This window comes from Galeopterus variegatus, unplaced genomic scaffold, assembly GCF_000696425.1.
Source record: "Galeopterus variegatus unplaced genomic scaffold, G_variegatus-3.0.2 Scaffold280, whole genome shotgun sequence".
NCBI classification, from domain to species: Eukaryota; Metazoa; Chordata; class Mammalia; order Dermoptera; family Cynocephalidae; genus Galeopterus; species Galeopterus variegatus.
The window spans coordinates 377,240-398,535 of NW_007726391.1; the positions used below are offsets into that span (position 1 = coordinate 377,240).

At 38.0% G+C, this 21,296-nt stretch overlaps 1 protein-coding gene across 1 annotated transcript in view; it reads right to left on the reverse strand.

Annotated features, from left to right (window-relative positions):
- Positions 1-21,296, reverse strand: part of TOX (thymocyte selection-associated high mobility group box) — a 327,015-nt gene that overhangs the window by 151,685 nt on the left and 154,034 nt on the right. Inside the window, exon 2 of the mRNA XM_008566948.1 lies at positions 15,847-15,912. Within this exon, the coding sequence (XP_008565170.1) occupies positions 15,847-15,912 (66 nt within the window). The remainder of the gene's footprint in view (positions 1-15,846; positions 15,913-21,296) is intronic.

A 21,296-nucleotide genomic window follows, 5' to 3' on the forward strand; every position in this document is an offset into this window, starting at 1 on the left:
GAAAAAGAAATACCACATGTTCTCACTCATTGGTGGGAGCTAAAAATAAACAAATTAATTCACCCACATACACACACAAAAAAAACCGGGGGCGGGGGGGAAGAAGATATAACAACTATACTTTTTTGAAGTTGTTACAACAAGTAAACGGAAAGGACATTCTTGGGGGGGAGGGGAGAGAGGGAGGAGGGAAGGAGGTGTCGGTGATGGGCCATAATAATCATATACATTGTATATTGACAAAATAAAAATTTAACGAAAAAAAAAAACAAAACAAACAAACAAACAAAAATCACAAGTTTGATCAAATCCTTACTTGCCTGATAACTCCTGAGTCTATAGATCTAAGTCATCAGTTCCTTTTACTTCTTATATTCACATAGAAGAAGCATAAAAGATGCTTAATGGGAAGGTGAGAGAGAGGCGAAGTGCATTTATTCATGCCTGTTTCATATAAAGCACTGTATCAAGACTTTTGACTATATTGTCTTCATTTAATCGTTACAATAAAATTTTGTGTAGCTATTTTTACCCCCATTTTCCTGAACAGAAAATTGAGGCTCTGAAATTAAATAATTTGTCCAATTTTACTCAACTCTGTACATATGAGGGACGGATATTAATGGAAGAAGGAGTTTTCATTGCTGTGATATTTACGTAAGTAATTTAATTGTGGCTATTTGATTGGGTTGAAAGATACAAAATTGCGCTACCCAACTGTTTTTGATAAACAAAAGTTGATAATACAAGAATTAGTATTAGCATTAGTATCAGGTCTTTTCTTGCCCCACACTCCACCCCAATGCCCACTCACTGAAATTAAATATTTACTCTATATGAGCATAAGAATTCATCATTTGTCTCTTTGTCAAAATTGGAAATGTTGAATTGTTGATATGTATCTTTTGAGAAGTTAATTGGTGCCTATTTCTAACTTCCCTGAATAAAGCACCAATAATGCCAGTGATAAAAGTATTTAATTTTAGAAATACCCTTAAACCTCTGAAAATACTAATGGATATTCTACTTATGGTACACACTTTACATTTTGGAGTTTCTTCAGTCGTTAAATCTTAATTTGTGGTGTTTTAAAGGAAGGTTTAATTGGTATCATGTTACACTCAGTGATAACAATTGTACTGAAATTTAACTAAGCTACATGGTTTATTTTCATGTAATTACACATTAATGTTATTTAATCCATGCAATTGCCTACCAAAACCACAGATTCCACAACTTAACCGGTAATGGGTAGTTATGTGGATCAAGAATTTTAACAATGTAGGGTTACTTAGTAATTTCTGTTCTTTACACTAAAAGTCATGAGACGGTTATTTGCCATGAGCCTATTACAGTGTAATCGATGCCATATAAAAGTATAGTGGTAACTGCATAAATGTCAAAATGTCCCAGAACTTACAAAAAGTTCAATGACAGTCTAATTACTCATTATTATTTTATGTGGAAATAAATTAGCTAATTATTCAACATTGATTTTTATGGTACAACAGCTGTATTTTGATTTTTTAAAACAATAGAAATATGTTAAACGTAACAATAGTAAGTTTTATACTATAGACAATTTGAAGTTTTTTGGAATGTAGTATAATAGGATATGATTCAATATTTCCCCTTATTCTCCATGAAGCTGCCTAGTTAGAATTAGTATTCGATGTTCACTGAATGAATAAACAAGTGAATCACTGAATGCATGCATGTATGCACGAATGAATGAATGAATGAATGAACACTAAAATGAGTTTTTGAAGGCATGAAGTTCGTGAATATACCACTGTTATTCCAAGTGTTGAATAAATATCTTGTATTCCCGAGACTTTGCACTGGCCAGTTGACAACACAGTGTGTAACAATAATCTCACAGAGTGTCCGGAGGCCAAAAATGTCCTGTTAGAGGAGTAAAGCTTAAGCAGTAAAGGCTGGGCAGGGGAGTTTGTGTCCCTCTCTGGCTACTGCTCTGGCCCCCTGAAGTGGCTTACATTTACTATTTCATAGTGACACAGAGATGCCAGAGGGTTCATAAAGGAGACTTTGTGGCCCCCTGGCTCTCAGAAGTTATTGGAGACAAATACTCACTGCAGGTGGGACATCGGGACCCCTTGGGAGACAGCTGGGCACATGAATAAGGTCACAGCAGCAGTTCTAATGCCCATGCCTTGCCGGCAGCAAGGATCTAATTGGACAAGAGGGCAGGAGAAGGTTCTTTGGTCACAGAAACAGAAACATTGATGATGAGACCAGGGGCTGAGGAGTCAGAGAAGGCTCACGTTGAGGCCATCCCTGGGTGACACAGGGGACCTGCTATGCTTGCCCATGGACTGGGGGTCTTCTTCTGACTTGACTTATTTTCCTCCCTCAAGTCTCAGTGAGGCTTGGCGTTTAAAGGATCATTCATTCTCCAACCCTCTCAGGAACAAAGATCATTTGATCCTTTTAAAAAGAATCCCAATGTCCCCATGAGACTGCAGGACTACATTTTTTTAGCCTGAGCTAGAGGTCATGAAGGATTGAATACCACGTCTTCGGAGGCTCTGTGGGGCTGGGCTTCAGTGTAGAATGCTAGGAGAGGTTAGGTCTAGACTTTCAAAGGTGGCATCTTCTTCCTCAGCACCCGTTACTGTGTCTTTCACCCATCCTAGTCCAGAGATCAGAATCTTAACAGCAGTCTGAACCACACAACCTCCCTCTTCCCCAGCAAATCAGTGGTGGCCGTCTGCACAAATTGGGAAAAAGCATGAAGGGACAGTGTGGTGAAATTCAGGTCAATACTTTTATCTTGGATCTTTCCCATATTAACCAAAGGTGAATTGGAAACAAATAATTACACAAAAGGATTTGGTCTAAACCATAGCCAGTCTACATGATCCAAATGAGTCAAAGAACTCAAAATTACATTGTTGTTACTTAACCAGATTCCCCCTTACGCTACTCACTGGTTACGGCCACAGGAGAGTCTCATCACTTTGCTGGGGCTGGGATGTGCAACGGCACTGCCCTACGCTAGTGCAGGAGGCACCGGGCACCACTCTGTGTCCAGAGAGCAGGATCCAAGCACCACTGAATGTGGGTTAGAGTGGGCTGTACTAGCAAGAGGCTCAGCTAATTCTGGAAAATAGATGAACTTTTCAAGGCCACAAGAGGACTGTTAGAAGCATTAAAGCAGTAATTTCAAACTATTATCATCCTCAAGAGAGTATTTTTACAGTTCTAAATAATACTCATACAGTCAATGACTATTTCAAGTCATTTTCTTAAAACTTTAAAATGTGGTCTTTGCACATTTAGCTTATAAAGTGCTACCTCTTTCTCTGATGAGAAGGAGATAGATTATGGACAGGTTGAGAGTACACATAATGACTCCTTCAGTGACTAGTAAGAACGGCCACAGAGTGTGCCAGAAAGAAACGAGGCTTTGGAGTCCAATAGATGGTTTGTGCCCACATTCTTGAGAGTCTTTATTAGTGTGGGTTCTGAGGCAAGTTTCCTAGCCCTTGTGAGCCTCGGTTTCAAAACCTGCTTCATGGGCTCTCATGAGCATTAAAAACGAAAACATATGTAAAAAGTCTAGTAATATATGTATGCCGGATAGAAAGTTCTTGATCAATGACAGCTTTACATAGCTACAGTTATTGTTAAACGGATTTATACATGCCATGGATTGGGTCATATCCAAGAACACAAACATCTACAGACAGCATGGTAGAGGATTTAGACGCGTTCTCCGCAACATCATTATAAAGGAATTTCAGTACATTTGCCATTGATCAGACCTTAAAGTAGAGAAAAAGTATAGCCCCATTCATACATGATGTATTTACTTAATTGCACTCCAAAAATAGCTAAGATAAAGTATCACCTTTATTTCAATGGGATTACATTGCATTTTTTAGAATTAAAGAATAAAAAGATAGTGGGGAACAGAGAGCAGGCAGAGGCTGCTGAAGGTGCTGACATACTGTGCAGAGAGTAACAACTTTGCCCCTTCAGGAGGCTCCACTGTGAGGCCTTCAACCCTGGCTGATGAGGTCCAGACAGCTTGACTCCCACCCACCCAGGAAAAAGGCAAAGGAATTTGTGAAACAGAATGTCAGGGCCTCCGTTCACACAGAGGCTATACTTTCTAACGCACTGGACTGTGTCCTCAGAAAGGCTACCTTTCCTGGGGGATTCTCAGCAAGGAGGTTGAATTGCTAATCAGAGAGATCACTTTTGAGACTAGATTCAACAGACTGGGGTTAGGAAAGTAACCGGGGATCCTTCTGATCTGCTTTGGTTTGATCTGCTAGGATGGCTTTTCAGTCATCTGACTAAAGCTGAAGTCCTTCCCCAGTGTCCAACCTTCCTCAGCCCCCCATGTCAGTGGAAAAAGAAAGGAAACTTCTCAGCTGATTTCTGGAAGATCTCATTCCGCCTGTCTGTTTAATTACATACTCACACTCCTTTTTAATCATGTTGCTTTACATATTCCATGACCTGGGTATCCTGTTTACATTATTTTCTCCTTCTGCAATCCATATTTCCTTTTGCTACAGCCTGTTCTTATTTTTTTCTTCTTACTCTACATTATTACATTTGGAAGTGGAATGTTAATTAAGCTGACTTTTCTTTTGACCACAGAGAATTAATGTTTTCATACTATCTAGACAGAGTGTTAATATATGCTGGCCAGAAACAAACAGTGGGAAGTCTCTTCTGGACTTTGCCTTTTCTTCTCTTTTTAAAATCTAGTTTCTCCACCAGAAGGGCATTGAATGTGTGGGTCTCTGTCCACATATTGCAATCATTATACAGAGCCCTCAATCTTTGGTGACAAGAAGTCCCATAACTCAGAAGAATTCAACAAAATCTAGTTTCTCCACCAGAAGGGCATTGAATGTGTGGGTCTCTGTCCACATATTGTAATCATTATACAGAGCCCTCAATCTTTGGTGACAAGAAGTCCCATAACTCAGAAGAATTCAAAAGATATCATCTTGTACATTTCTTTAAATTATGTGATGAATTCATGCAATCATGCATATACCAAAAATATGGCTATGGTTATAACTTTGTAAAATATGTTTCTCATATAGATCTTTTTTTGAAAGATAAATAGCACTGCCATCAGACATACACAGAATGCCTTAATTTTTAATCTGTAACAATTCTTGAAAGTGAAGGATAGAAAAATGCCAATGTTTAAACATGTGTCATTTTCTATTACTGAACATTCTTGTCGCATGATTCAGATAACAGAATGAAAGGACAAAGTAAACTGAGTTTATTAGAAAAATAATAAACTTCCCCTGTACATTGTACATTTTTAGAAATTACAATATTGCATGTAACAGTGATTTTTCTTGAAAGAGTTTGAACAGCATCAACAGGATCTCCAATTTCTTTTGAGAAGACCTTCAGAAGTAGGTATTTTTCAGATTCTTTTGTCTCTGCATGAGCAAGGGTTGATAGCTTGAGCCTATAATGTATTACTGTGAAAAGCTTCGGTCTGTTACATAAATCATCTTAACACTCAGCAAGAATTGTCCAACAGTGCCATTGATGTGCTCAAGCCAATGATCCTGCAAACAATTTTTTCTAAATAATTTGCTTATACTTATAGAACTAGTTGTGTAGAGGGGAAACTCATAGCATCATTACAATATATTTTGTTTTACATTTAATAATTGAATACAATGCCTTAGGCTTTCATTTACTATTTTTAAACGTGTGGAGCCTTTGAGTTTTCATAAATTTTTATTTTTTTAAAACCTGCGTTAAGTTGATTTTTTGCTTATGGTCAGGTTCTACTTGCTAAATCACATGCAGGCAGCCTAGCACGGAGTTGAGCATTCAGTGTTGGCCTGTTTTCACATGTATGTGTTTCGCATGTACATTTTAGAATACATGCTCTATGTGTTTATGACCATTCTTTTCATTTTTTCATTTTTTTTCTATTGAGTAGAAGTCAATAAATGAGTGTGTAAGTAAACTTACATTCTGCATAAAGAAGCCAAAGTAGCAGAGGACTAGAGGTGAGCAGATGCTCTTGGTTTAGCCTCTTTATCAACGGGTCCAGAAAAGAGAAGTAGAAACGGGTCCTGTTTCTACTCATCAAACTCTGATACACAATTGCGACTCTTTGGATCTTTTCACCAGGAAACAATTACAAATGGATCTCTAAATATTTGAGGTCATCTCACTTTCTAAAGTCTTTGCTACAAAGAAAGCTTATGCTGCAGATAGGGACGTGGAAGGAAAAAAACAGATAGAAATGGAGACAATTTCTCCAGTTTAATGAAGATAAGACAACTCAGCATTTGATTTCCCAGAGGTGGGATCCCTGGGAAGAGTAAAGGGAGGAGGAATGAGATGTCTTCAGTGGAAAGACCTCCTGGACTTTGCGTACCTTCTGGAGGGGGAAAGCAAAAGCATCAAGGTGGGAAGAGAGTCCTTGGCCAGGACAAGAAAAGATGTGGAATGAGGAGGGAGCAGGCTCTTCGGCAGTGACAGTCCAAGCATAGAAGGACTGATGAAGAAGAGGAGGGAGGAATAACTGCTCCGGATGAACAAATCCAGGGACAGCAAATAGACTCTTTATATTTGTACAGCTTTCCTATGGGAACAAATATGAAACTGCTCCTTTGTAGCTAAAAAGTGGTCAAATACCCATGGTTTCACATGGTTCAACTAATACTTCTGAGTAGGACAAGAAAAGATGTGGAATGAGGAGGGAGCAGGCTCTTCGGCAGTGACAGTCCAAGCATAGAAGGACTGATGAAGAAGAGGAGAGAGGAATAACTGCTCCGGATGAACAAATCCAGGGACAGCAAATAGACTCTTTATATTTGTACAGCTTTCCTATGGGAACAAATATGAAACTGCTGCTTTTGTAGCTAAAAAGTGGTCAAATACCCATGGTTTCACATGGTTCAACTAATACTTCTGAGTACTGCCATACACATAACACATTACAGTTATCTCAATACTAAAAAGGATTGAAGTTAGTACATCAACATTTTGGCCTTAAAGTTCTAAAATGAAATTAAAAGCCCAGCTGACCAAGAATGGAGTCTGACTTGGGCCTTAGACCTTTCCAGGCCAGAGTCCTAGCTCTAATATTTTCTATCTTTTTGATGTCTGGCAAGTCACTCTCTTCTGTCTCATCCTCACTGAATTGTAAGGATTAAATGAGATAATGTATGCAAAGCCCTTGCTTAGTTCCTTGTCAGAAACAGGTAGATTCCAACTGACAGCTATTATTATTATTACGAATCTAATTCATTCATGACATTGGGGGTAAGGGAGTGCTAACCTAAACTTCTAGCCAAGCATAAACAGGTAGATTCCAACTGACAGCTATTATTATTATTATGAATCTAATTCATTCATGACATTGGGGGTAAGGGAGTGCTAACCTAAACTTCTAGCCAAGCAGAAGCTTCCTACTACAGCTGACCATCATCTCTACAAGCAAGAAGTTTAATGGACATCAGAGCCTAAGAAATAAGCAGCTCAATACTTGCAGTGCAGATGAGTCTGGGTTTCCCTGAAAGAGGCTAATAGCCTTACCCCACCCTGAAATCCTACAGCCCCTCCAACCCCCACTTCCTCCAAGGCCACTCTGCTTTGTGACTTCAGAAAATAACAACTCACAGTAGGCTTAGCTTTTCTGGAAGGAGGGCCTTTTCCTGAAATGCGAGGGGCCCAGTTGCATACAGAAAAGCCTTCATTATTGGTCTTAAATCATGACCCACAGAGCCCTCGTGAGTTTCAGACCAGACTATTCTATTTGAATAATTTGGTGCTGGGTTTTGGAAGTCATTTGTTTTGTTCTGCTATCAACAGGATCATTTATCATAATTTAGGAACAGCAAGGGATGTATGGAGAACATTTTCCAAGACAGCCACCAACTAATTTGAAATCATTAGGGTTATAGTTAAATTTTTTTATATGCAAACTGTAAAATAATATAGATAAGAAAGAAAAAAATACAGGTATAGATAAAGAGTAAACTGAAACTCTCTTTGTGTTTCTGTCTAGTTAGGTCTGCTCCCAAACCAAGGAACTGAAACTGCAGAAGGAAACTTGACACTTTTTAGAAGGTGTTTGGGGTGGCAGGTGCGGATATCAAGGACAAGGTCTCAGAAGGATAGAGGTGAGGGGAAAAAACCCTCAGCTTTTCTAAGCCTAAGTTTTCTTACACTAAAAATGGGCAAAACTGCTTCTACTTGACATATTGACATATTAAAATTTTAGTATTTGTTTTGAACAATCTTTAAATGCCTTGGAAATGGAGTTGGCATAGACACATGATTTTATTAACATATTATCTGTTCTTAACTTGAAATACTCTACTTATTTGGGGGGCATTCTTTAGTAATAGATTTCTTATTTATAAGTGCTAGAAAAAATATGTAGCATGTTATAATTGCAAAATTTAACAAGAAGGATAATTTAGTTTTTCATATTTGTTCATGTGCTTAAGAAAAGAATCTTCAAAATACAATTATGAACCAGCCAAAGGGCTGTTTTCAAAATGTATCAAATGCCACTGTGTGACAGGTCCAGCTGTGGACTAGAGCCATGCACCTCCACCCAATGCCTAGATGCTGGTGGCATCACTTGACATTTGTCCACTCAGTAAGCCATGCTCCAAATGCAGCTTGACATTTTGAGAATCTGTTTTTACCACTAGTGCTACTCCATTCAGAAATTTTCATAATTTTTATCACTGAAATATATTTCCCTAATGCTTGAAAAAACATACTATTAGATAATTATAATAAAATTCTCGAGCATACCCAGCAACAAACATTCATTTTCTGAAATAAAAAATGAGTCTTGTATTCACAAATCCCACAGCCTGGAAATGTATATGATACACAACATTTAACCTGTCAGCAGCCCAATTATAATAAAATTCTCGAGCATACCCAGCAACAAACATTCATTTTCTGAAATAAAAAATGAGTCTTATATTCACAAATCCCACAGCCTGGAAATGTATATGATACACAACATTTAACCTGTCAGCAGCCTCATTAGTGTCAATGAGTAGAAACTGGCAATCAGTAGATGGTGTGCTCTACATGTGTTTATGTTTTAAAATGTTCCCAAAATAGCTCCACAGGCGAGGTTGATATAAAACCCTTTTACTGGACAAATGAATTTCAGTTTAAGTTTTTATGGTCTATTTACATTTTTTAGGAATTCATATTTCTCATGCAGATAATCATTTATAGCTAACAGAGTCAATACCCAAACAAAATAATAATAATAAATAATAAATAATACAGGCTGGGTGGGTAAAGAATCATCTGAAGTTCAACCACACCAATATGTAAATGATCAAAAAAATATGCAGAAAGACTTACGGGCGTTCGGCTATCACCAGCCCTAAGATACATGTTTGTATGGTGCCTGTATTCTGTATCCATACAGCTATTAAGACATTTTCATAAACTGTAAGAACTATGTGAGCTCTTTCAAGATATAATTCTGAAAAACAGACTTCCATGTAGGAAGCCAATTTAGGAAGAAAACAACATAAACAATAGTAACTTGTGTGCTCAAGTGAAGCATCTTTTTAATTTTGAGTAATGAAGATGTCAAGCCAAATGCTAGAGTAGTTTAACTTAATTAGGTGGCCTATTTTTCCAGGCATCCTTTCATTTCCCATTGAAAACTCAGCTCGTATGCAAGGCAACAAGAGCAATTCTGTCTGTAATGAATACCTCCGGGACTGTGCAGGGTAATCGTTTGAATGTTACACTGGTTTGAGTAACTAGTCTGGGCTTGTTAACATGCCAGACTTTGTTGGACTAACTAGATTACTCAAGGCATGGCAGCATTATTATTTTATTGGGTCAATGGTCAAAAAGTCAAGTTGACACTACTCCTGAAATTTCTGCCAAAAGGAACCAATCTAAAAGTAATTGGTGTAATTTATAGTTCAAATTTATGTCACAATCATGAAAATTTTATGGCCCATAGTAAAGAGATTAAAAAAAAAATTCTCTTTAAAATACTACACTTCCTAGACCTTTTTGTCATACTTCATTTACACTCTAACCTAGAGAATTTCTCATTAGGAAAACATGCAATTAAAAAAGGTAGAGTCATTAATATGTTTGTAAATCTTGAAACACTATAATTCTTTTTTTTTTCCTTTTTGTCTTTTTTTACTGACCGGTAACGGGATCACAACCCTCGGTGTCGCGCCCGCGCCGGGGACCGGCAACGGGATCGCAACCCTCGGTGTCGCGCCTGCACTGCGCTCAGCCAGTGAGCGGGAACCAGTCTCCACATGGGATCCAAACCCTCGGCGGGAGTGCCGCCGCGCTCTCAAGCGGCGCACTCTCCAGTGCGCCACCGGGCAGGCCCAGAAACACTATAATTCTAACAGTAGATTTGAGAGAATATTGTACAAAAAGGAACTTGGGGAGACTTCCTGGTTCCACCGCCATTATATACAGTATTGCTTATTATAAACAACGATATGAAATTATTTATAAAAATAATTGCCTATTATCATCTAGTTTATTATTGTGTTAAATCTTTGAGTCTTCTACCTGAAATAATTCTCCAAGGTGGAGGGAGTGCTTGCACCTTCTGTTAATGTGCGGAGGCACTGACACCCAGGTGAGAGGCGCTTCCGCAATGGACTCGGCAGAAGTAGATTTGCAACACATCTGCAACGTAGGGCCAAGAATCATTGCAATAGAAGACTTAGGGCAGTTTTTAAAATACACACAAAATATTTTAATTCATTTACTTATCTTTCAACAAATAATGCTGCATACTTCCAATACATCAGACCTTATTCTATGCACAGGAGTTTCAGAGAGAACAAGAGCAATTCCCTCCTTCAAGGGTTCACAATCAAATGGGCAAGACAAGGACATCCTCGGTCACTCTACTCTGCCACATGCCACAGAGGGGCAAATATGTGCCTCCATAACTTGGACTTCTAGACACCGGTGAAGCACAGAGGTGTGCAACATCCAGCAATGTTGAGGAGAAATGGAAAGATGGAAGTGAGCAAATTTGAGATGAGTTTATGGGAAACTGAGTCCCAGAACTAAGGGTGCCACGTGCCACAGAGGGGCAAATATGTGCCTCCATAACTTGGACTTGTAGACACCGGTGAAGCACAGAGGTGTGCAACATCCAGCAATGTTGAGGAGAAACGGAAAGATGGAAGTGAGCAAATTTGAGATGAGTTTATGGGAAACTGAGTCCCAGAACTAAGGCAGTAATTGTGCAGCTGGAAAACAGGAGACAGATTCAAAAATTATGCTAAAAATTAGAATCAGCACTGTCAGGGATTAACCGAGAAGGGAGACTCCCCAAGTCTCTGCCTTGGGTGATTGGGTAGGTGCTGTTGACACTTAAGACTATAGGCAAGATAGGAAAAGAAAAGTTTGGGAGTGAGGAAGTGGGCTGGAGGCAATGCATTGCAGTTTGATGAATTGATAGTTTGAGTCTGAGCTGCTGTCAGGGACAGGTGCCCACTGGAGTTAGAAACAAACCTGAAACTCATGTGCCCTAGATGTAGAGATGCTCTTCAACTTGTATATTCAAAATGTACTGTATAAAATGTATGTTAAATGCTTAGTTGTAAGATTCCAGGAAAACATAATATTGCTACATTTTATCACTGTCATTTTTAATCTTGAGATTTGAGAGACCAAGTAAGACACAGAATTCTGGCGGGGGTTGGGCTGGTGGGGAAGCAGAGAGAAAACTGATCATGACTTGAGAATAATCTAAAATACAGTTTTGGGTCTGGACAGTAAATATTTAGAGTTTACTAAGATGCTCAGTATTAACAACGAAAATTAGTTCAACCTTAAAGGATAAACGGTCATGGGAAGAAGGAGTGAAAACAGGAAGGAGGAAAAGGGAGAGGGTAGGGAATGAAGGAAGCAGAGGGGGAGGGTGGAAAGACAAATCAGCAGAAGGAAATGGTCCAGCGGAGGGAAGGCCAAGGTCAAGCGATGAACTGGAAAATCTGGTTCCGTCAAGCCACCTAAGCTTCTCCATAACCTGACACAGAAAAATCTTCTGATTCTCCCTACCAAATGATTATTTCTTGTATAACAAAGATCAGTCCTTCTCAACCTTTCCATGCAGTACCCAGCTGAGTCCTGTGTCGGGAAAGCTAGAGGAAAAGGCTGCCCATGGCGGAAAGCACAGAATGCACAGGTAGCCCTGGAAAAGGGTGTCCTTGAAACCACCACAGAAGAACAGAATGAGAAAAAGCAATGACACATATTCAAAATGAAATAAAATAAAATAAAATAACCCTGGTGCTGTTACAGAAAGTTCTGATGAAGAGAACCAGACCCCTCTTCTGTTTCCTTTAAGTATTTAATTCAAATGGACATTTGTATCTTGAGTACAGTCACATAGAAGGGATTGTGGAAGGTACTAGGTTATTCTAGGGGCTGGAGAAAGGGGATCGAGAGTTTTAGGGAAAGAAGAGGACCCCATAGCTTGTGTATCTGAGTGAGCTGAGAAGATTCTGGAGAAACGTCAGAGCTTGGGTGAGAAGCCCAACCCCTTGTGTCTTGCCGTTGTGCTCTCTGGCATACTGGTTTAGGTATTTCTTAAAATAAATTTTATAGTGTCTATTTAAGGTCTACAGCATGACTTTGTGAGATACATTTAGATAGTAAAAAGGTTACAATAGCGAAGCATATTAATCCATTATCTTACAGTTACCCCTTGTGTGTGTGTGTGTGTGTGTGTGTGTGTGTGTGGCAAGAGTGGCTAAGATCAAGTCATTTAGCAAAAACCCCAAATACAATACAATATTATAACTATAGTCCTTCTGTTGTACATTAGATCTCTAGACTTGTTCATCTTACGTATCTGCTACTTTGTATCTTTTTGGTCTAGATATTGTCACCTCCATCAAACATGACAAGTTAAGACGAGAAAGGAGTGAGTTCCCGGTGAACTATTGCCAGTCTCTTCCACCGGCTTTCCTGTCACTAGGCCACTCACAGGATCCTACAAGTTCATCAAGCAACACAGTTGGAAGCACACAAAGTAATTTTGTATTGCATGGTTCAAACTCCATTTGGAGTAAGAAAAAGTTAATTTGTTTAAGTTAAAGTACTGAAATGACCAGCACACTTATAGCTATTACAGGAGAAAATAGTCAATATCCCAAGAATGGCACCAGAGTGAAGTGGAATTGTTATGGGTTATTATTACGTACTTGTCAGGCTTATTATGGTGCAGTATATTCAATTTAAAGCTGCTTAGCAATTACAAAACTATATGCAAAAAGTTTTAAAGATTTGTATGATCTAGCTTGAGAGGTATAGAACACATGCAGTAGATAGTGCCAAAGAGCCCTTTGGGACTGTCTAAAAGAATATCATTAATTTTTACAGTGTACTTCCACTTCTGGAGCAGTTCCAGCATTGGCTTTCTATAAAAATCATTTCAAGTTTAGAATTATGCTATTTGCTTGCAGCAACATCACAGGAGCAGTAGAGCACCATATGTTGCTACTTAGCAACTTAGTCTATAAGTCCCAAAGCATGTACTGATTTGAAAATTGAACAGGAATTATAATTGTTGAGTGATGCTATGAGGCAAGTTGTCTTGGATTACTAAACTATGCAGATGTTTGATGTTATGGAGGAAAGGAACAAAACCATATTTTTTTCCCATGCAGGATGACTAAAATCTTATTTATGGCTGCCTAAAGGAGTAAACTGATTAAAATTCCCTAAAAGAATACCAGGTAATGAATTCTTGAACACACTATATTACAGCAAACAAAAAGAATGTTTAGTGTAAGATTTAGCTAAGGCCACTCAACATACGTAATTTGTGAAGTTTATTTCCCCCCAGAGTATGCATTATCTTACATCAGTCTAACTTTTGAAATAGCACAGTCTAAAAACATTTTCATACATGTACTACATTATTAAAAAAATGTTTGCTTCTGGCTCACAAACCTGCCATATCTTGAAAAAGCACAAAAAATTATTTGTAATTCTTTCCTCCTTCTTTACAGATTATCACTGGCATTTAAAACATTCTTAGTATCTCCTGATTGAAATTTTTTTTGAACTGTTAGTTGTTTGATTTCAGTAAGAGCTTAATATTATCCATTGTATTTGAATTTAAAAATCTAAGAAAAAAATTTTTTAAATTAAAAAATAAAATTCTAAGGAGCCAAGCTGTTATAATGTATATGCTCTGAATTTCCAATCCTTTATCCAAAACTTTTTAAGAAGGACATAATGATTCTCTGAAAGGGAGCAGCTGCTTTATAACAGCAATCATTTATTGAGTTTGTGTTTCTACTGTTTCAAACAAATTCAATTAGCCCTTAAACTTCGAAACCCTAAAGGCACCAAAGAGATGATACTGGGTTGCTCTAATCTAATAGTAATACTAAACTTGTCAGTACAGTTTTGGGATTGATGGTTAGAAGAAAATTAATAGTAACATTTTTCATTTTTTAATCAAACAGTCCTATTCGGAACTACCTATGGATCTTGGAGGCTACTTAGTCGAATGAATTCAGTTAAGTAAGAATTCCAAAGGCAAAGCTCAGCCTTCCAAAGGTATTCTTAGAGTGATTGACTCAGTTGAATGGAAGGAAATGTAGTCAGGATCTTTGAACTTCATGATGACCTTTTCGGCTGAATAGTTTAGTGTTGTTTCCAGAACGTCTGCCAGAGAAGGCAGTGATTGTAATGACTTCTAAATGCAAAGTTCGCGGAGAGGCAGGCCTGCCTCTGTTTTGAGTTAAGCACGAGACATTTTGTTCACAGAATGTGCCCCTAACACATACATTCGATTTAATTCACTGACAGCCACCATGAACTAAAATAGAAGTTTTATACTCCCCCCTCTTCCCCAACCCTGCCAGTTATCAAATTGATTTGGGCGGATATGTAGTCACTGAAAACTTTCATGTTCGAGTTTATGCTATAGTAACTAATATGTGAAGGTCCATTGGTTATACTATTCTAGAAAAATATATGTCCATGTCCACGAAATGCTCCTGTGAACTCTCTCTCACTTTCATTTATTCACGTATTTATTTTTGCTTACAATGTGCTTATATTTTATGTTATACTGGCACCTTAGGGCAGTTATAATTTTGCTGTAAATGCCCTCACTGAATTAAAGGGCCTGGTCTTAAGTATCTAAAAATAAATAGGCAAGCATCTACTTTTATAAATGTACCATTTACATTCTCATTGGACTTTTGTTGTCACTTCTGATGATTAAATACCTTGTCAACCACTCCCTGTGAAATGGATACAAAGGTGCCCTTGAAATGTTTTAGTCATATACTGCTTTTTGGCCCGAAAGCTACCCTCCACACCCCACCCCTCACTCCCACCCTCAGTAGATCCTGAAAGCAGCTTTACAGCACTCACTAGCCATGTGATTTTAGTTATGAACATAACATTTTGTTGAAAATGGCCCCAACACTTAATAATTAAAGTTATTTGTGACATGTGTAGCTTATAATGATTAACTCGTCTACAGTCAGAAGCACAAATAACCTGCACCTGTAAAGACTTTATTTCCTAAAGGTAAAACAACTGTTTAGGAAAGATCATGCTGGCAAAACAGCTGTTTGCCATTCTGGAGAGGAAACAAGGTAGTATCTTTCAACAAATGCCAACTCCAGTGTTTTATCAGCTCTATCTCATTAACTGGAAACAAGGCTTAAATGCTTTGTTTATAAATTATGATTATTCCTGATTGCGGCAGTTACTGATAGTGCTACTCATTTGCAATGCAACTCTTTGAATTTGTTTAATTACAATTTGAAACAAGGCAGAGAAGATTAATTAACCCACCTGGCTGGCTGGCACGTAGTCCTGGCTCGGCTCCGCCATGCTCATATACATGTGCTCACCGTCAAACTGCGAATGAAATAATAGTAAACATTCAGCAATCTTGACTGTGTATATGTTTTGTTTTGTTTTGTTTTTCATCAGCAAACTGGAAAACAGTAGCCATAAAAAAAATACTGTGGCTGGGAATGTGGAAAAATCTGTCATAGTAAGCAAGCCACATCTTTTCTTTGATGTTTCTGTTGTCATCCTTCCTGACCCTGGATGTCAGTGATTTGGAGTAATTAGTGCTCTAGTAATTACAGCAAGCAAGCAAGAAATGAATGGTTTCCTTTCATCTGCAATCTGTTTTAAAACAAAATGGCTCATTTTGCACGCCATGTATACATATTGCAGTTCGGTTGTAATGAAGTATTAAATGAATGGCACAATTTCTAAAAGAAAAGAATAATGGAAAATACAAGAAGGCACAGCTCAGTGCATTCTGAGTGTAGCTCTCAAAAAAGAAAAAGTGCAGAATTTTCATAATAGACTAAAACCGGCTTTGCCATAATAGCCTTATGATGAAAAAAATTTTAACTTTATAATATTTGAAAAGAGCATGTGCCACTATAACTGTGACTAAGAATGATAAGAGCAATGAATGACAATAAAAAATATACAGGCATGATGATTAAATTTTCCTTTCTGAAATTTTCCAAAGACATACAATTAATGTAAGTATTACAAATGCATAGAAATTCATACACAAATTTTCAAGTTAGGAATGAGAAGGAAGGAGGAAATTCACAAGGCAGCACAATTGCAGGAGAACTATCAAATAGTTCAAGCAATAACAACAATAACAACAACAAAATAGTTTTCATTATTTGGGTTTTTGAAAGCAGTAATCACTCCATTCAGACTTAATCCTCAGCTATCTTTAGTCACTTGGTAAATGGGCAGAGCATTCCTCTTTTAGTAAGAGGAAGAATTTTCCCAAGGTAATAATCAAATGGATGAATACAATCACCTTCAAAGAGCTGGGTCTGAATATACTTTCATTGATAGACTAGTTTCTGATGTGAGAACTTGAAAATCTGAAAAATTATTTTTTGAAACAGAACATTGTTGTTGATGGAGGTGCAAGTGCATAGTAATGGGGACTTACTTTATACAAGTATATCATCAAAAAAATTGTTGCATCAAAACAGAAAAGCTTGTGCATTATGGACATCACTTTCCACCACCTATGAGTTGCTAGCACAAGAAGGCTACAAGAAACACGAGATGTTCCAAAGGCTCTAAACTGTCACCAGCAGGAGTGGGTACCCAGAAGATCCACATAAACAGAAGCTGTAAAATTAAAGACCTCCCTAAAGACACTGAAGCACTTAATATATTAAGCTCAATCAAAGGACTTTCTCACACATCACCCTGTAAATATATTTCATGATACGTGAACAACTTATCTAAATAGGCACAAAATCAATTATTAAATGATGTGGTCATAGCACAAATCAGAAATTGCACAACTAGAAAAGAAGAGCAGAGGATTTTGGTTGCTTTGTTAACTGGCTCGGAGCCCTGAGTCCAAGTGACTTACCCAAGGATCCTCTTCCATCTGGCAGGTGAACTCTTTGAACCCAAAGACCTGACAATCAATCCGCCCCTTACTCCTAAGGACTCAAGATCCGACCAAGAGCATCACTGAGCATTTCTCCATTCCCACCCACTGTCGTAGTGCACTGGTTTGTTTGCAAATGTTTTTAATGTTAAGATGCCAAAGAACCATTTAAAATATGAACAGTTTCTCTGACTACAACAAACTAAACTGAAGTAGTGAAGTGAATCAAATACTCCACTGCTTATGCGTATTCTATAAATGTGTTATTCTAGAAATGTGTTTCTATTTCATCTTCTCTAACTCATTTTCTAAATCTGGTGTCGTCCTCAAGCCAACTAAGGCTTTAGAGTTTTGGTTTTAGTCTATCCAAAGTATACATTAATTGAGTATATTCAATGTTACTGCTCTTGAGAAGGACTCTTTCCTCAAAAACCAATACTTAAGCAATATTGAGCTAAGGCTGAAACAGCATTTTATAATAAAACATATGTGGCTATAGGCATCACAACTATTTTTTAGTATATTCTATGTCCTTGCCACCTGTATCTTTACATATTAACCGATATGTGTTAACTGATTTAATCTTCACAACAACCAAGAGTTAGGCATTATTACTACCTACATTTTACAAATGAAGACATAAAGGCACAGAGAAGTTCATCTAGATGCTCAAAGTTACAGAGCTTGTAGGAGACAGGGCAGGGATTCAAATCAAGGCAGCCTGGCTTTCTGGCACACGCACTTAACCATCAGAACATATAAATATATTCTGAATCATAACAATGTTACCTATCAATTCTGAAAATAATGTCAATAAATTATCAAAGCAGGGTGAGGACAATGTCTCAAGATGTTAGCATATTGTCCAGAATTTCTGTAGTATTGTGAGGCTTTCAAAAAAAAAAAACCCAAAATGTTATGGTGAGATGTCAATTTAATAATCAGCCTGGCAGAATATGCCTGGATGCTTAAAAGACAGAAAGAAGGTATAATCCCTTAATTGTCTGTGTCAACTTGACTGGGCCATGGGATGCCCAGATATTTGGTAAAACATTATTCTGGGTGTGTCTGTGAGGGTGTTTCTGGATGGAATTAACATTTGAATCAGTAGACTGACTAAAGCAGATAGCCCTCCCCAGTGTATGTGTATGTGGGTGGGGGGCTCATGCAATCAGCTGAAGGTCTGAACAGAATAATAAGGCTGACCCTCCCCCGAGTAAGAAAATTCCTCCTGCCTGACTGTTGGGCTGGAATATCAGTCTTTCCCTGCCTTTGGACTCCAACTGAAACATCGGCTCTTCTGGGTCTCGAGCCTGCTAGCTTTCAGACTGGAACTACATCATCAGTTCTCCTGGGTCTCCAGCTTTCCAACTGCAGATGTTGGGATTTCTCAGCCTCCACAATCATGTGAGCCAATTCTGTATAATAAATTTCTTTTTATATATACACATATCTACATATATATATACATACATACATACATGCATACATATGTATATATCCTGTTGGTTTTGTTTCTCCAGAGAACCCTAATACAGGTGGCTTCTTTTACTACTATCAGGATATTCAAAACTCCTCTGAAACTGTATTTCTGGAGGCCGTAGAATCCAGAAACGCATTTTTTTCATGCCTCAGCTTGTTTCTAGAGGAGCGGAGCCATGCTGATCTTGCTACGAGAGTCTCTTGTCTCACTTCCTATCACACCCACTTCCTGTGCTCCAGCACATCCACACACAATCACACTCCTCTGTCCAGAATGCCTTCTTTCTCTTTTACTTGTTGAAATGTTTCTTAGACTCTTCAGTTCCTGTTGGTGAGGGCTGGGCTTTCTCCAGCTGCTGGGCCCTCCTGGGCAGCCCTCTGTTTTGGGGCAGTTTTTGGTGTGAGGGTACCAGCCCCACTGGACTGTCAGCTACCAGGCGGCACAGTGCACATCTCAGTGATCTTCAGCACCTCTATCACTTAGTAAATCCTCAGGAAATATCTATTTATTTAACCAAAAATTAAAACATATTTGCTCGATTGAATAGATTACGTTCCTAGAGAAGGCAGCAACTTGAGAAGAAAATGATTCAGCTTTTAGAGAAAGGTTTGATGGCTTTTGAAGGGGGTTGACTCAAAGTCTTACAGTGAATTAAAATTGGTTGATATAGATCAGAAGCCCTTAAAGAGAACAACAAAAACAAAGTACAGAAGTGGCCAGGGCACCTCTACTTAAATGTCACATCTAGTTCTTCTTCAAGATTTTTATTTAGTAAGATTTTATTTAATATAAAACATTATAGATTGGCCAGGAATCTAAAGACCTGCCTATAGTGTACGCCCTCTTTCTGAAGAATTTTGAGTTGCAGAACAAAAATAAATATGTGAGTCAGAACAGGCCTAGTCATTCCCTCTGTGCTTGACGGATTGTACGTGAACAAACTCCTGGGCCCAGAGAAGAAGAGTAATTCAAGATCCCAGCATGGGCCCCTTCCTGGCCTCTATCCCATCAGGTTAGTGTCATCCTTGTCATTTCACAACTCCTTCAACCACTCCCTATCCGAAAGCTGTTCCAGGCATCTCGACAGGCCTCCTGCTGATCCAGTCTTAGAAAGCACCCCATGTCATGGGCTTATGGCCAGTTGTCATTTCAAGTGGAATTATAGCTCCTGGAGTCCTAGAATTTTGGTTTTGGAAAGATCCCTGAAGACATCATATCTGAATTTTCATGTCATGATTGAAGAAATGGACTTTTTACTGGTCACATGGTCCATCTGGAAATAGAACTGAGGTCTGGATTCCTAATAAAAGAGTTTTCCACTGTGACATACTGCTCTATGCTTAACCACCCATAGAAAGTGGGGCTCAAACTCTGTGCCTACTTGTATACATGTGGTGCTTGCAAACTCCACAGACCTGAAGAAACGGCATTTGCATTAATACACTCTAATGACCCACCTCACTTTACCTGGACCACACATTAGGTGAACATTATTAATAACTGTTGCAATAAAATTGCTTTATTCAACATAACTTACTGCATTTGCTTACTCCTTAGGTTTATCACAATTATTATTCTTAGAAGTCAACTGAAGTTAGGCATCATAACTTTTCAAAATATATCGAAGAATTTTAGGGCCTTTAATTTCCATACATTCCCAATTTAAAACCTGAAGCAAAGTTTGAAAGAATAAACAGACTGACTTATTTAAATCTAAATGTAAATGGCATCTACCCAGGATTAGCCTTTGTGACCAAGCGCTTTTAGACTCTTTGTTGTGTTTTTATTTCAAAGCACCAGGGGATGCAATCATATAAAAGTCATTTATAATCTTCTACTACAGTTTTTGAAATTTGTTTTTAGAGGATATTAACCAAACCCATAATCCCAAAGAGCTTTTCAAACTAGGTAGTTATTTCTTCTATTTAAAAACTGAAAGCAGAAATCTAGCACTGCCTGAACATAGTGAATGATAAACAAAAATGGGAGATAGTAGGCTACCAAAACCACTAACCAAGAAAAATCAAAGATAAAATGTGAAGTATAAATCAATCATTGGCACTGGTATAGAAAATGGAATCTTTTTAGGGAAACCATTAAAAGAAAACCAGAAAACTGCTGCTGAAGGGGGAAAAAAAAAACCTCATGGAATTCATGAAACAGTACCACATTGTATTGCCTATAAAGGGAAAACCTTACATTTCTGGGCATTTTCTAAAGGAATATTTGATACTCTGATTTTTGAAAAAAAGAGCTAAAAATGGAAATGTTTATAACAGGGAGTTAATTCGAGATTTCTTAGAAGATGCATTATAAGAAATCATTATAAAAGAGGGTAATGTTCTCAAAATAAAATTTTTATTT